The sequence below is a fragment of the Eimeria tenella genome, genomic scaffold, assembly GCF_000499545.2.
Source record: "Eimeria tenella Houghton genomic scaffold, Eth_scaff22, whole genome shotgun sequence".
NCBI classification, from domain to species: Eukaryota; Apicomplexa; class Conoidasida; order Eucoccidiorida; family Eimeriidae; genus Eimeria; species Eimeria tenella.
Genome location: NW_013542053.1, coordinates 129,849 through 143,970, shown reverse-complemented (window position 1 = coordinate 143,970; position 14,122 = coordinate 129,849). Strand labels below are relative to the sequence as shown.

Sequence of the window (14,122 nt, the reverse complement as noted above, 5' to 3'; positions counted from 1 at the left end):
AAACTTTTGTCGAACTTTAAATGTTTTATTCTGGACTCTGTTCACTGAGGGGATGTGTCTGTACAGCCCAGCGACTTCTTCCCGACTTCGCCGTTTTCATTTCACTTCTCAAGAATGAATATCAGGAAAACAAATTCCTTTATTTATTTCGCTGCAAACAGCCCTTTTGCTGCAGCTTCCGCTGCAGCTGCTGTCTCGTGGCTCGAAGCAGCACAGCTGCTGCTGCAGCTCCTGCTGCTGCTGCTGCTGTTGCTGCTGCTGCTGCTTCAGTCAACTTTAATTGAAGAATATATCTTCCGAAGGAAGAAAAACGAAGCCATGAACCCAACAGCGCCTGCAAACAAAATATCAAAAGTCCAATTAAAAAGATAAAAACTTATTCTGGAACTTCAAATTAAATGTTTCAACAAGCAACCAGCTTCGCACTTAGCCAGAAAAGCTGCAAAATTTTTAGATAATATTTTTCTAGATTTACTAAAATGAAAATTTTAAATATACTTTTAAATACACTTTAAAGATGCTTTTAATATACTTTAAAGATGAACCTTTTAAGTATACCTTTAAATATACATCAAAGATGAAAATCCTGAAGATGCTTTTAATGTACTTTAAAGATGAACCTTTTAAATATACTTTTAAACATAAAGACGCTTCAAAGTATACTTGAAAGATGGAAGTTTGAAGCCACTTTTGAACAGCTTTCTGCACAGAGTCGAGGCTGGCAGTACCTGTGAGGATGAAGCAGGCGTAGGCCATGATGAAAGAATATCCGAAATAAACTAAAGTGCCAGTAGTGTGGGACAAACTCAAGCGCGAGTGGAAGTAGTAAATGGCGTACAGCATCACGTACACCCCGCTGGTGGCGCTGCACAGGAACGAGCGCCACCACCAGTTGTAGTTTTCGCTGCACGCAGCAGCAGCAGCAGCAGCAGCAGCAGCAGCAGCGGCGGCGTCAGACGAAGCCGCAGCAGCAGCACGCGTGCTGCTGCTGCGGCGGCGTGGTCCTCGCCAAGGACTCGTCTGCTGCTGCCACGGAACTGCAAGTTCGGACTCTTAATAACTCACCACACCAGCTGGAAGTAAACAAAAGTGATGGAGATCTCAGCACAAGTGACACACAAAATTATCAAAACCAGAAACAAAAAGCCTGCAGCAAACAGCAGACACGCGGCGCATGCAGGCCACAACAAAGGTGCTTTAATTATATGAAATTTGTTTCCAACTTTTTGTTTGCTTTCCAAAACCGCAAACATCTGCTGTGGCTACACCTTGCAGTTCGTGCTTGCATGCAATAACAATGCCAGTTAGAATGGCAAATAGCAGAAACATAATTATAAATGTAACATAATGAACATCTCATTCTTTGCAGCCGCAGCAGCAGCAGCAGAGTTCAGTCTTCTTTCACACGGCCATTCATTGGAAACAAATAGAAAAGCAAAAGTAAATAAAGTAATTATGCAAACTGCTGCGTACCAAAGAGATAGTAGAAACGATGCTGCCATATGCAAGAAAAAAGAAAGAACAGCTCAGTGAGCATCGCCCTGAAAGCGCAGCGAGGTGTACATACACCCCAACGCACAGGCACCCCAGTGTACATACACCCCAGTGTACATACACCCCAGCGCAAGTCAAATTCAAATTTTATTTCAAACGCACATTTACAAATGTGATTAAGCTGCCACTATGGATGTCTACACTAATTGCTGCATCCAAAAAAGGCTACTTCTCCCGTCTGTGCGGCTTCTGCTGCAGCCGCTGCTGCAACTGCTGCTGCAGCTGTAGCTGCTGCTGCTGCTGCTGCTGCTGCTCACCCAAAGGGAAGGGCCCCGCCCACTAAGGAGCACAAGACTGGGTGCATGAACCAGGGCTGCTGCGGGACTTGTCTTGGGATTTTGTTGATGCGAACAGGAATGGAAATTGCGGGCTGTTTGAAGCCGCAGTAGGCGCCCTGAACAAACAAAACGGCGCAGCAAAGCTGCTGCTGCTGCTGCTGCCAGCGAAAAAAGTGCAGCAAAGCAACAGCTGCTGCTGCTGCTGCCAGCCACACGCCCCCTCCTCCAGTGTCCATACACTTCAGACTAAGCTACCCACTCTCGCCTTTACTTCGAATATTCTTTTCCACATTTTACCTTTATCTAACACCAATATATATATGTGTATATATATGTTACATATATAGATATATATATGTAACATATATATATATATATATGCCTCTGCAAGTATACATATATATACACATATATATATACATGTACATATAATATATATACATATATAATGCCTCTACAAGTAGCTTATGTATAGTACTCACATACATGCATCCATATATATATATATATATATATATATATGTATATATATAGGTATATACATATACATATATGTATATACCTATATATATAGACATGGTAATATACATAAATACAAACTTGAAGAGACTTGCGAAAGAGACGAAAGTGCAGAGCGCTGGGGCGCACCAGAAAGACGAGGGGAATGCTGATGCCGAACCAAAGGGCCAGGAGGGCGAGAAGGCCGGCGAAGCTGACGGCCGCTGAAGATTGCTGGGCCCAAAGAAGAACATTCATGAAGAAGAAGACAGAAAAGACCACTCCGGGGAAGACCAGCGCAGTGCGGATCGTGGTCAGTTTCCAGTTCACGGACTGCGGCGCAGCAGCGCAGCCACGACGCAAAGGACTGCCGCTTCGGCTTTGAGACACTCTGCAGACGCGCTCTGCACGCCAAGTCCTGCAGAGAGTGTGCGGCAGCGAATTTCCTCCATTTTGATGCATGTTCCAGTTCGTGAGGGTCGGCAGACTTGCTTCTGTCTTGTGTCCGCAGGGAAAGCACTTCAAGTTGCTTTTGAAACGCAGTTCAGTTAAAGCAATTAAACTAAACTCAATAAAACTCAATTCAGGAAAAGCATATTGAATACAATCAAACTGAGGGAGGCAGCTGAGACGAACCTTGAAGAGCTTGTACATCCTTGCCGAAGTGTACCCAGCGACCGCCCCCATGACGGTCCAGAGGATCAGCATGGTCTGGGGCACAAGTCGCAGCAGGTCTTTTCTAAAATGGAAAAAGAACTCAAAACGGCAACAAGTCGCCGGCAGAGTCGCAATTAAAAGTGCAGTCAGAGAGCCTGAGGAGGCGAGCCACTGCAGTAGGCCGGCGTTTGAGGTGTACGTACACCTGCGTACCTGGAGCAAACTGCCGCGAAACGCGGGCGAGAAAACGCCCAAACCCGCAAAAATGACGGTAACAAAAGCCATTCCGACCAGCTGCAGGGAAAACAATTTGCAAAAGAGTGTTTTTCGGGGAAGAAAGCTTTCTTTTTGCGCAGGTTTCCGTGGGAATTCAAGTTTGGCGGGGGCGCGGGCGGCGGCCCGCGACCTGCAGCAGCAGCGGAATCACCTGCATTCCGGACCCCGTGAGCGCCGCAAGAACAGTTGAATGTGCAGGTTTTCGGAAAACATCTCCGTGGAGAAGTTTCCAGCCCTTTTCCTCGGCGTCTTCCTCGTCCGCGAGGAGGTCGTTGTAGCGGCTGATGTCCCGGTACAGCACGCGCAGCAAGATCATGGCCACAAGGGCCGACAGCAGCAGCAAAACCACCAGCGAATTCACTATTGAGAACCAGTGGATCAGCGGCCGGTCCCGCGCGTTCGCCAAGTAAATGTCCCAGCGTTCGCTCCACTGAATCGGACTTGGCCGGAAAACCACGTCGTAAGAAAAACTCAAGTAAAGGGGGTCCGGGCCGGTCTCGCTGATGTCTGCAGAGTCCACTTCGTCGTCGGCTTTGAAGCTGAACGCTGGAAACGAAGAAAAAGGAATCGAACTCGAGTCCCCGCTGCCCCCCTCCTGCTGCTGCTGCTGCTGCTGCTGCTGCTGCTGCTGCTCCCCGCCCTGCAGCCCGCACAGCAAGTTCCCCGCCTCGTCCAACTCGTGCTGTACAGACACCGGAACTATTTCCAAACGAACTATTCGGTAGTGAGGAGTCCCGGAATCCCACGGCAGTTTAAACAGTCTCTGCTCGAAACAAACAAACCACACAAACACTCCAGCTCGCCCCACCTACCTCGGCCACAGCTAGCTAGCTAGCTAGATGGCTAGGTCTTTAGCTAGCTAGCTAGCTCGCTCGCCCCATAGATAGCTAGCTAGCTAGCTGGCTAGCTCGCTCCATAGACAGCTAGCTAGCTAGCTAGCTTGTTGCGTGGCCATTCGCACAGCTAGCTGCGCCGCAGCTAGCTGCGCGCGCAGCCAGCCATACAAGTGGCTGCACACCCAGCTGCGCAGCTAGCTAGCCACCTAGCTAGCTAGCTAGCCACCCAGCTAGCTAGCCACCCAGCTAGCTAGCCACCCAGCTAGCTAGCCACCCAGCTAGCTAGCCACCCAGCTAGCTAGCCACCCAGCTAGCTAGCCACCCAGCTAGCCAGCCACCTAGCTAGCCAGCCACCTAGCTAGCCAGCCACCTAGCTAGCCAGCCAGCTAGCTAGCTAGCCAGCTAGCTAGCTAGCCACCTAGCTAGCCGGCCAGCCAGCCAGCTAGCCAGCTAGCTAGCTAGCTGCGCGCCGAGGCCTCACGGCTGGCTTGGCGTCCTCCGCGTCGGCGTGGTAGTGGAGAATTATTCTGTAGTGGTTATAAACGAAAATGCGGCCCTCGCGCTCGAAGCCGACGGGGACACCAATGGTGTAACCACTGGTCCCATTGGTGCGGTGGACCAGCTGCAGCGCGTAGAGCTGGTCCACCAGCCTGCAGGCCGCAGCAGCAGCAGCAGCAGCAGCAGCAGCAGCGGCAGGTGGGGCTTTGCGCAGCGCGCAGGCACTTGCATGCGCCTTCGAAGGCACACTGGGACGCAAACTGCAGCAAGTTCCAGAAAATGGACTTGGTTTGCATCAGAAACTCAAAAGGGCTCCAAGTGGTCCACTGGTCACTCTGCTGCTGCGCATGCAACGGGAGCTGCGGCCGGCGCGCACTCTCAGGTGTACGTACACCCCAGTCGCACGAAACGGGCACACTAGACTGAATCTGCGTGCAATTTCGCATGCAACATGCGTGCAAAATTGCAAGCAAAGTGCATGCAATTTTGCATGCAAGTTGCATGCACTTTGCATGCAGTTTGCATGCAATTTTGCGTGCAAAAGAGAGTGGCGAGGGGCGGTGGGGTGTACGTACACGTGGAACATGTATTTGTCCCTGACGAGCCGCTGCAGCTGCTGCTTGATGTCTTCAGTAAGAGGCACATCTTTGCAGAGGGTTTTGCAAGAAGAGTTCTTTAAAAAGTAGACCTAAAGGACATTTTAGAAGCAGCAGCAGCAGCAGAAGCATTTAAAAAAGAAAAGAGAAAAAAGAAATTCAACAATCCCGCGAACTCGCACAACTTTCAACAAGACACAACAGCCCACCTCGTACAAAGAATTCTGCACCCGATCTGCCATCAGCATTTGGCCCAAATTGTTTTCTTCAATTTCTGTTGTTTGCGGGCTGGAGAAACAAATAAAACAAAACGAATCAAATGGGCCAATTCAGAAGTACATTTGGCAACAAAAACGAACGAAAACGGAGAAAAAGACGCAAAAACGCCCAGAAATGGATAATTCAATGCACAGATAAAAAAGCAGGCAAAGAGGAACGCATGCATGCATGCAAAAGAAGGTGCATGCATGCATGCAAGCATGCATGCAGAAGAGAGGCAAAGAGTAGCGCATGCATGCACGCATGCACGCACGCACGCACACATGCACGCACGCATGCATGCACGCACGCATGCATGCACGCACGCATGCACGCACGCATGCACGCACGCATGCACGCATGCATGCACGCACGCATGCACGCATGCACGCGTGCATGCACGCATGCATGCATGCATGCATGCATGCATGCATGCATGCGCGCATGCATGCGGCACGCAGCACTTCTTACTTGGCGGTCTCACCGGCAGAAAGGCAGGTTGGGGCCAAAAGGGTCTACGGGCAAAATGCCCTGGACGGACTGCAGCGAAGAAATCTGCACGGCCACGCGCTGGCCCTCTGCGTAGTCCTGCAGCAGCAGCAAGTGCAGCAAAAAGGACTTAGCCGCATTTTCATGTTTTTTGCTTCCAAGGGTTTGGACTTAGGCATATTTCAGTTTCACTGCCGCAGGTATATAGTGCATGCAGCGAAAAGGACTTAGCCGCATTTTCATGGTTTTTGCTTCTACGAGTTGGGAGTTTCAGAGAGTTTGGACTTCGTGCTATTTCGCTTAGATTGTTCTCAGCAGCACGTAATGCATGCAGCAAAAAGGTCTCAGCCATATTTCGATGTTTTGAACTTTGTGATGTTTTGAACTTAGTGGCATTTTGAACTTCGTGGAATTTCGCTTGAGTAGTCATACAAACAGCACGCAGCACAGCAAAAAGGTCTTCGTCATATTTCACGAGTTGGGGTATTTTGCACTCAGCCAAATTTCACTGAGTGGAATTTCTGTCTTCGTGATACTTCGGTCTTAGTGATATTTCGGTCTTAGTGAAATTTTGCTTTTAGTGGTATTTCGGTCTCGTGAAATTTCGCTTTTGAAAGCTGCTTTAAGGCCCCCAGCTGAGCCACTCTGGGGCCCCTGGGGGGCCCCCAGGGCCACACAGGAGGCCCCCGAAGGAACCCTGGGGGCCCCTTGAGGGGCCCCTTAGAGGCCCCTTGGGGCTGAGCCCGCGGGCCATTCTGTGGGCCAGCTGGCTGGGGGGCCCCTGGGGAGTGCGGTGTTACCGTAGGGCCCATTCCAGGGACTAGAGAGGCGGCTGGGGCGGCGCCGAAGTTAAAAAATGGCCCCAAGAGGAGCAGCAGGGAAAGCCAGGGCGAGTTTCGCGGACTGGCCGCCATCTTTGCCCGCGAAGTTGCAGCAAAAGTGGAAAAAAGGAAAAAAGATTTGCCCCTCGACGCGAAGCATTCCACTTGGGGACAAACTGAAGCCTCAAAAGCACATTTAAATTCAAAAAGACACTTTGTGCGTTCCGCCGCTGTCTGTACACTCCAACAGAGCCGCGCATGCAGTCCGTCGTCGGTACCCGTCGGCCGCGCGACACCGCAGAATTCTTCTATATTTTTCTTCAATTTTAACTCACTTTTCTTTTTTTTATATTTATAATCGCTCAAAGTTTGCAAAAGTCTTTGCAGCTTTCGATTTGAGGCCCCCTGCAGCTCCCCCCGGCTGCTCCGTTCAAGTTTCGGATCGTCTCAGTCACTCGCGTCACTCAGCAGCTGCTGACCGCCGCTTTCCTCACAATTTGAATTATTTTTACTTTTAAATTAGTTTATAATACTATTTTATTTTATTTTTAAAATAATTCAAAATAGACTCCCAACTGCAGCCTTCGCCCGCGGGTCCTTCCCGCCGCCTAGGTGGGGGGAGGCTCGGGCGAAGTGTCTCGGAAGTAAAATAAAATCCCGAATCTAAACTGCATTTAAAATGCATTAAAAATGCATTTAAAATGTATTCAAACTGTATTTAAAATGTATTTAAAGTGTAATTAAAGTGTACCAAAAGTGCATCTGAAGTGTATGTAAAGTGAACTTTAGTTATCTATCAAGAGTGTGTCTAAAGCGTATCTGAAGTGTATCTACGGTGAGTGTAAAGTGTATCTACAGTGCATCTGAAGTATCCATCTAAAGTGTATCTAGAGTGCATCAAAAGTAAATTTATCGAAAGTGCATTTAAAGTGCCTTAAAAGTGCCTTTGAAGTGTAGTTGGAGTGTATGTACAGCGCATCGTGAAATCACAATTTGAAAGACCTTCAAGTTCCCCGCAGGCGGCGAAGTGTCCGCGCGTCTGGCTGTCCTTGTCGAAAGTGCAAAACAAAAGAAATGATTTCCACTGGAGGCTGGACAGTTTGTTTCGGAGTGCGGATCTGTGGGGCCGCCCCGCTCGGGTGTACGTACACCGCAGCACTTGAAACGCATTTCGCCCGTCTCTGCTGCGCCCAACTCAGCCAGCAAAAGACTGACAGTTCATTTCAGATCCAATCAACACAAGGTTCACAATTCCACACTTCTGCAGCGCCCACTGCATGCACGCATGCACGCAAATGCATGCGTGGCGCATGCATGGGGTGTTTCGGCGTTCAAATGGGCAAGGCAATGTCCTCCTGGCCGGCCAGTTTGGCCTTCACGTAATAATACAAAAAGTCCAACAAAATTAAAATGTTAAGAGCCTCAGTGGCGAGGTGAATGCCGCGGCCGGTGGGCTGGCTGCGGTGGAAGAGCGGGAAGGAGAGCCTGCGACGCAATACAAGGCGACGGAAGCAAATCAAGCGGAATAAGTCGAAAAAACTAAACTAAATTAGTTAAATGTAATTAAATTAATAAAATTAATTGAATTAATTGAATTAAATTAAGTAAACTGAATGAGGTGAAACGGCGCTTTCCATCAGCTCCAAGTGGACGCCACCCGAACAGGCGCATGCAACTGCACTGTACGTACACCGCGTGCGTGTGCACAGCTGCTGCAGCCCGCCGCAACTGCATGCAAGACGCGAAAAAGAGATGTAAAGAGAAGAAAGAAAAGAAAGCTGGAGGAAAAGCAAAAGCAGAAGAAGTGGAACGCGCGCTGCGTCGAGCCCTCGCGGGGTGTATGTACAGCTGACCAGTAGAGGAACGCGAGGACTCTGGCGCAGAAAAGCATCGCCACAAAAGTGCCGAGCAGATTGGAAACTTTGCGGGGCCGTTTGCTGTAGAACATCTGGAGCTGCGGCAGCAGCGCCAGGGCCAAGACGCTGTCGTTGAAGCACTCCCAGAGCGACAGCAGCAAACCGACAGCAAGTCTGCTGCTGCTGCTGCTGCGGGCCACTTCGCCCAGCGACGGCGCGTGCGGCGAACGCCGCAGCAAAAACATGGAAAAAGACAACACGAAAGACAGCAAATAAAGGAAAAAGAGGTGCCCCGAGGCGCCGCAGGAGGGCAGCCGCAGCAGCCGCAGGTACTTCTGGCCAAAGCTGTCCCGCTGCTTCTCGTAAGAGGCCCGGAAGTTCCGGAAAAGGTGCACGAAGGCCCAAATGGACACCAGCGCCGAAGTGCAGTCCACCAGGAAAAAGTCCAGGTGGAAGGGCTTGCCGTGGAAGGCCAGCAGGCTCAGGATCAGCAGCACGTTGCTCACTTCCACCACCACGAGTGCAAACAGCGTTTGGAAAGAAAGCCCGCACGCGCTGCGCTCCCGGTGCACTTTCTGCAGCACGGCCCCGTACGCCAGCAGCCAGAACACGGCCGTCGAGTAGTTCAGCGCGTCGTGCACCACCGACCACCGCTGCAGCGCCGGCGCCATCTTTCCTGCTGCTGCTGCTGCTGCTGCTGCGGACCAGCTGCGCGCCTGCGGCTTGCTTGCGGCTTCGCGGCGGCGAAACTCGCGGCCAGAACCGCTGCGGAAACCGAAGCCCAAAATTGTGTCCGCGATGTCCCGAAATCGCGAAGCGCGCGCGCGGCACTGCGGTGTACAGACACCCGGACGCCGAGGCTGCCCGCCGGCGCCGCCGACTGTGTGCTCACCCCGACAGCCCCTTTCGCCACGAACTTCGGCCCAGTTTTGGTCTAAAAACCTCAAAAAAGACAAATACAAAAGCCATGCGCGGCAGTTCGCGAAAAGAGCCGCGGAAAAGCCACGTCCGCGCGGCTTGCGCAGCTCCCTGCCGGCGCCACCCAGATCAGCCCGTCGCCGCCGCCGATTCTTTAAACTCGAGCCCCCATGCAGGCACAAAGAGAACAGCAAATACTATTTGAGGGAATTTATTGAATGACACTGAAGTTTCGGAGCTCCAGCGCCCGCCGCGCCGCGCGAGCCACTGCAAATTCACGAACACGCAGCAGATCGCCGGGCTGCAGCTGCGTGCAGAAAGCTCCAACGCCCATCAGGCCTCTCGAGCTCCTCCGGCTTCAATTTCGACCCCCAAAATCCAATTAAAACGTTTAATTAATTCTATTTAGCGAATTCGTTGCGGAGATCGGCGAAAGCCAACTGCGAATCCGCTCCCAGTCCCCGCGGAAGGAGCCGCTGCGCAGCACTGCAGCAGAAAGCACTTTCTTCGCAGCCGCAGCAACTTCTGCATAATCTGTTTTCAAACTTTCCCTTCGAGCTGCAATTCTTAATACAATTGCAGCCAAAGAGATCTTATTGTCTTTGCTCGCGGGGCTTGGCTTGCATGCACTCGAGTTCGCTGCCTCACGCATTTCACATTTCTGGGTGTAGCTGCTTCACTGCAGCACAGGCTGCTGCTGTCTGCTGCAGCAAGTCCAACTCGAAGCGCTAAAGACTTTGTCTTATTCTGCACTTTCTCCCATCAATTTGCTGCTAATAAGTGGCTGAAGAAGTCAAACAGTCTTTATACATTTTGACTCAGAGTTTATATACATATACCAAGTCCTGAATTTCATCTTTTGCATGCAGTTTCTCTGCAACTTGACGGACTTTTGTGCGCCTAACTCTGTGACGAGGCAGCTTTGTTGAGTCTTTTGTTCTGCTAAATGTTTTATTCTGCTGTTAAATGTTTTATTCTGTTGTTAAATGTTTTATTCAGTGTTTAAATGTTTACTTCTTTGTTTCGAACTGCTTCAGTGAATGGGACTTGAACAGGCAAAAAGGTGAATGGGAAGAAAGGGAAGGTGAAAGATTCATCTTTTTACTTCATCAAATTTTATTCAAATAAAGTAATTGAAGTAATTATTTAACTTAAAATATAAACGACTAAGAGATGAATCCTCGAGAAATTCGTGAGCTCTGGCTGTTCGAATCTGGAACTTCGTAGACTTAATTGAAAGGCATCATACTTAGCGCCTGAGACACTTTGAGTTCATATTTAGTGGTTGATATATTTGAATTCATTATTTACTTTCAGGTTTCTTGCAGAAAGCATGCAGCACAGCAGCAGTTGCCCCGCTGCAAACAACTTGCAAACAACTTGCAACAATTTTGTGCAAAAATGTATTCTTTTAAACGTAATTTAATGAATGAGAACTCTTTCTTGTCCACGTTTCGAATAAGAACTCCAAGTTTGATTTACATTTCTCATTTTCAGCATTTCCATATTTATTCAACATCACATTCTCCCGTTCATGTGGCAGAATACACCGGCAGGCAATATTCTATTTTCAAAAAGAAGAAAACGCAAGTAAGCCCTTTATAAATATAGGACATGCTTTAATTCTTGAACGCGCAACTACTGAGGAAACATAGAAATGCATTATTATGTTGAAAGCACAATACTGAGTGCATGCATTCTTTGGCTAGATCTGTAAAGTATGACGAAGTCCCGTGTTCCGTCGTTGCTTTACATATGCAGCCTTGCTAAGTCTATATTAGAGTAGGGAAATACTTCTTATTGTGGCCCTGGTGGCCTTACTAACTGACAAAATTGTTCAATTTTTCCCTAACTTTTCCCCATATTTGGTGATTCAGGGCTCCTTAGCACTCTCAAATGAATACCATTTAGCACTTCAATCCACACAAAAACAGAAGGACAAGAGAAGAAGCAATTCTTCTAGTTGTAACGTTCGGAATGGATCTGCTAGGGCGTATACCCATCTTGGATCCAATCTTGTTGTGGCGGCTAGGCTGAATCGACAGAATCATTGCAGATCTTGCAAAGCACTTGCCGATAAACAAAAATATGAGAAATCTGAACAAGTTTTAATGTAATTAGCAGCAAAAGTGCTACGAAAATTCAAGTTTCGCCCTGCAGGCAGGGTGTGTTCGCGTTCCACGAAAACACCACAGTTGGGCCGAAAGGTATTGCTTCCAAGCCACACCTTTACCGTGATAGAGAGGCAATGTTTATACAGTTTTAGTTGTTTTTTAATTTGAAAAATAGATGCAAAAATTGGAGCCAAGTGGGGCTTTCTTGAATTGTTTCTGGGGCTGCATGTTGGCGATCTTCGTCGCGCATGCGATGGGGGGAGGCGCGGGCTGGTGCTGCTGATCTCCGGGGAGAGTTGGGAAACATGCAGAATTAAAAACTGCCGGAGGCGCGCATTTTAGGAAAGGGAAATAATTGAAAACAAAGCAGTTAAAATGGCGCTGTTCAGGAGGTTCATCGAGCCTGGCCGGCTGTGCGTTGTGCAGTATGGGCCTGATGAGGGCAAGGTCAGCAGCGCCAAGTCCTTGGTCTTTTCCCTTTATATTCTTTTTAAATTAACTCTTTTTATTTTTCCAACATGATTTCGCCCATGTTTCGCCTTCACAGGCTCGCTGCAGCCTTTTTTGCGCGCGCGAGTGTGGGGGCTGGGGAGGGCCAGTGGCGTTGTGTTCCTCCGTTTTCCCCTCTAATTGCTCATTAATCCTTGAATTTGAAATTAAAATTGAAATTGAAATTAGTGGAGCTCTGAAGGCTGCAGTTTGTTTTCGCGCTGTGGGTACATCTCCGCAGCAGTGTGGCAGCATGCTGGACTCCGTCGTTAGCCGTTTGAAACTGAACGAAAATGGAGTATTTTTGGCTCCAGCTCTGCCGCCGCGGACTTTGTGAATGTGTGCGTTTGAATTTAAAGATTATTCTTTTTGTTTTGCATTAGAAGTTCCGCATTTTGCGCTTTTCCGCTGCAGCTCTGCTTTGTTGTGGACATCATCAATGGCAACAGAATCCTCGTGGATGGCGCCAACGTCACTGGGTAAGATTCGCGGCAGATCCGCGAGGAGTTTCAACTAAGACAAAACTAGGCCACAACTTGAACGAAGCTGAGCAGGTCTGAGGCGTTTGTTTGCGAATTTGCATCAAAACTGTGCAGAATTTCCCGTTTTTTCGGAATTGCTCCATTATGCAGCGTCGAAAAGTTGAACAAAGACGGAAGTGGTTGAATTTTTGCGTAGAAGAGTGAAGTAAAGGCGAAACTGGTTGGCGTTTGCATTTAATTGCTTGATTTTTGCATTTGATCGCTCGTTTGCGGTGCGACTTGGCTTCAGAGTGCGTCGGCAGTCGATTCCGATCCGGCGGGTGGCGCTCACGGACATGCGGCTCAAGATCCCGCACGGCGTGCGCAGCGTGACTTTGCGCAAAGCGCTGGAAAAAGATGATGTAATTAAAAAGTTCAACGAGAGTTCTTGGGGAAGAAAAAGAATTGCGAAGCAGCGCAGGGCTGCGCTGACGGACTTCGAGCGGTTCAAGTTGATGGTGGCGCGCAAGCAGCGCGCGCAGGCGGTGCGCGCCAAGCTCGGCAAGCGCATGCAAAAAGTGGAAAGTTGAATTTAATTCCGAAGGAGCTGCAAACCAGTCAACTGCATTCAGAAAACTCTGCACAATTAGTCGAATTCAATTCAGAAATACTGAAAATTAGTTGAATTCAATTCGGAAAGCCGTTCGAAATCGGAAGTGGAGTTCAACTCGGAATGCCGTTCAAACCAGAAGTTGAATTTAATTCAAAGTCATTTCGAAGTGAAGTTGAATTGAATTCAAAAGTGTTCCAAAATAAAGTCGAATTGAATTACATTCAAAAGTACTCCAAACTGAAGTTGAATTGAATTCAAAATGCCGTTTGAACGAAACATGCAATTCAATTCAGAAAGTTCTTTTTGAATTTAATTTAATTGCATGTTTTGTTTTGAATAAACAAAAGGGGAATTAAGTGCAATTCAATTAACTCTTAACTCCATTTAATTCCTCAGCTCGTTTTCAAATTCTCTAATTGCTTTGTCTCCCAGCCAGCAGCCGACTAACTTGCTGCTGCTGCAGCAGCAGCTGCGGCAGCAAAATAGATAAGCTGGGAGCAGCAGCAGGGTAGCAGCAGCAAAATAAGTAAGCCGGCAGCAGCAGCAAAATAGACGAACTGGGAGCAGCAGCGAAATAAATAAACCGGCAGCAGCAGCAAAGTAGGTGAACTGGGAGCAGCAGCAAAATAAGTAAGCGGGCATTAGCAGCAAAGTAAGTAAACCGGCAGCAGCAGCAAAGTAAATAAACCAGCGGCAGCAGCAAAATAAATAAACCAGCAGCAGCAGCAAAATAAATAAACCGGCGGCAGCAGCACAATAAAGAAGCCGGGGTACAAAATGTACAAAAATGGGACAGCAGCAGCAGCTGCTGCTGCTGCTGCTGCTGCACTGCAGTTTGTTAGCCGCTGAAGTCCTAGTGGCTGAAAAGGATTTACTTGCGAAGAACAATTGACATTTAAATTGTTTTCAA

The 14,122-nt window shown here is 48.7% G+C and overlaps 3 protein-coding genes across 3 annotated transcripts; 1 reads left to right on the top strand and 2 right to left on the bottom strand.

The window, feature by feature from the left end:
* Positions 1-266: 266 nt before the first annotated feature.
* Positions 267-6,854, bottom strand: ETH_00015815 (endomembrane domain70-containing protein, putative; the record flags this gene model as incomplete). Its single annotated transcript, XM_013374651.1, has 14 exons — positions 267-334; positions 729-904; positions 1,066-1,147; positions 1,474-1,541; positions 1,812-1,948; positions 2,481-2,663; positions 2,967-3,041; positions 3,201-3,281; positions 3,415-4,026; positions 4,581-4,749; positions 5,173-5,285; positions 5,403-5,481; positions 5,936-6,039; positions 6,741-6,854. The coding sequence occupies 14 exons, from the start codon at positions 6,852-6,854 to the stop codon at positions 267-269; spliced, it is 2,061 nt and encodes a 686-aa protein (XP_013230105.1).
* A 1,238-nt stretch (positions 6,855-8,092) lies between these two features.
* Positions 8,093-9,288, bottom strand: ETH_00015810 (uncharacterized protein; the record flags this gene model as incomplete). Its single annotated transcript, XM_013374650.1, has 2 exons — positions 8,093-8,246; positions 8,615-9,288. The coding sequence occupies 2 exons, from the start codon at positions 9,286-9,288 to the stop codon at positions 8,093-8,095; spliced, it is 828 nt and encodes a 275-aa protein (XP_013230104.1).
* A 2,736-nt stretch (positions 9,289-12,024) lies between these two features.
* ETH_00015805 (60S ribosomal protein L14, putative) lies at positions 12,025-13,189 on the top strand (the record flags this gene model as incomplete). Its single annotated transcript, XM_013374649.1, has 3 exons — positions 12,025-12,096; positions 12,553-12,617; positions 12,910-13,189. The coding sequence occupies 3 exons, from the start codon at positions 12,025-12,027 to the stop codon at positions 13,187-13,189; spliced, it is 417 nt and encodes a 138-aa protein (XP_013230103.1).
* Between the last annotated feature and the right edge of the window lie 933 nt (positions 13,190-14,122).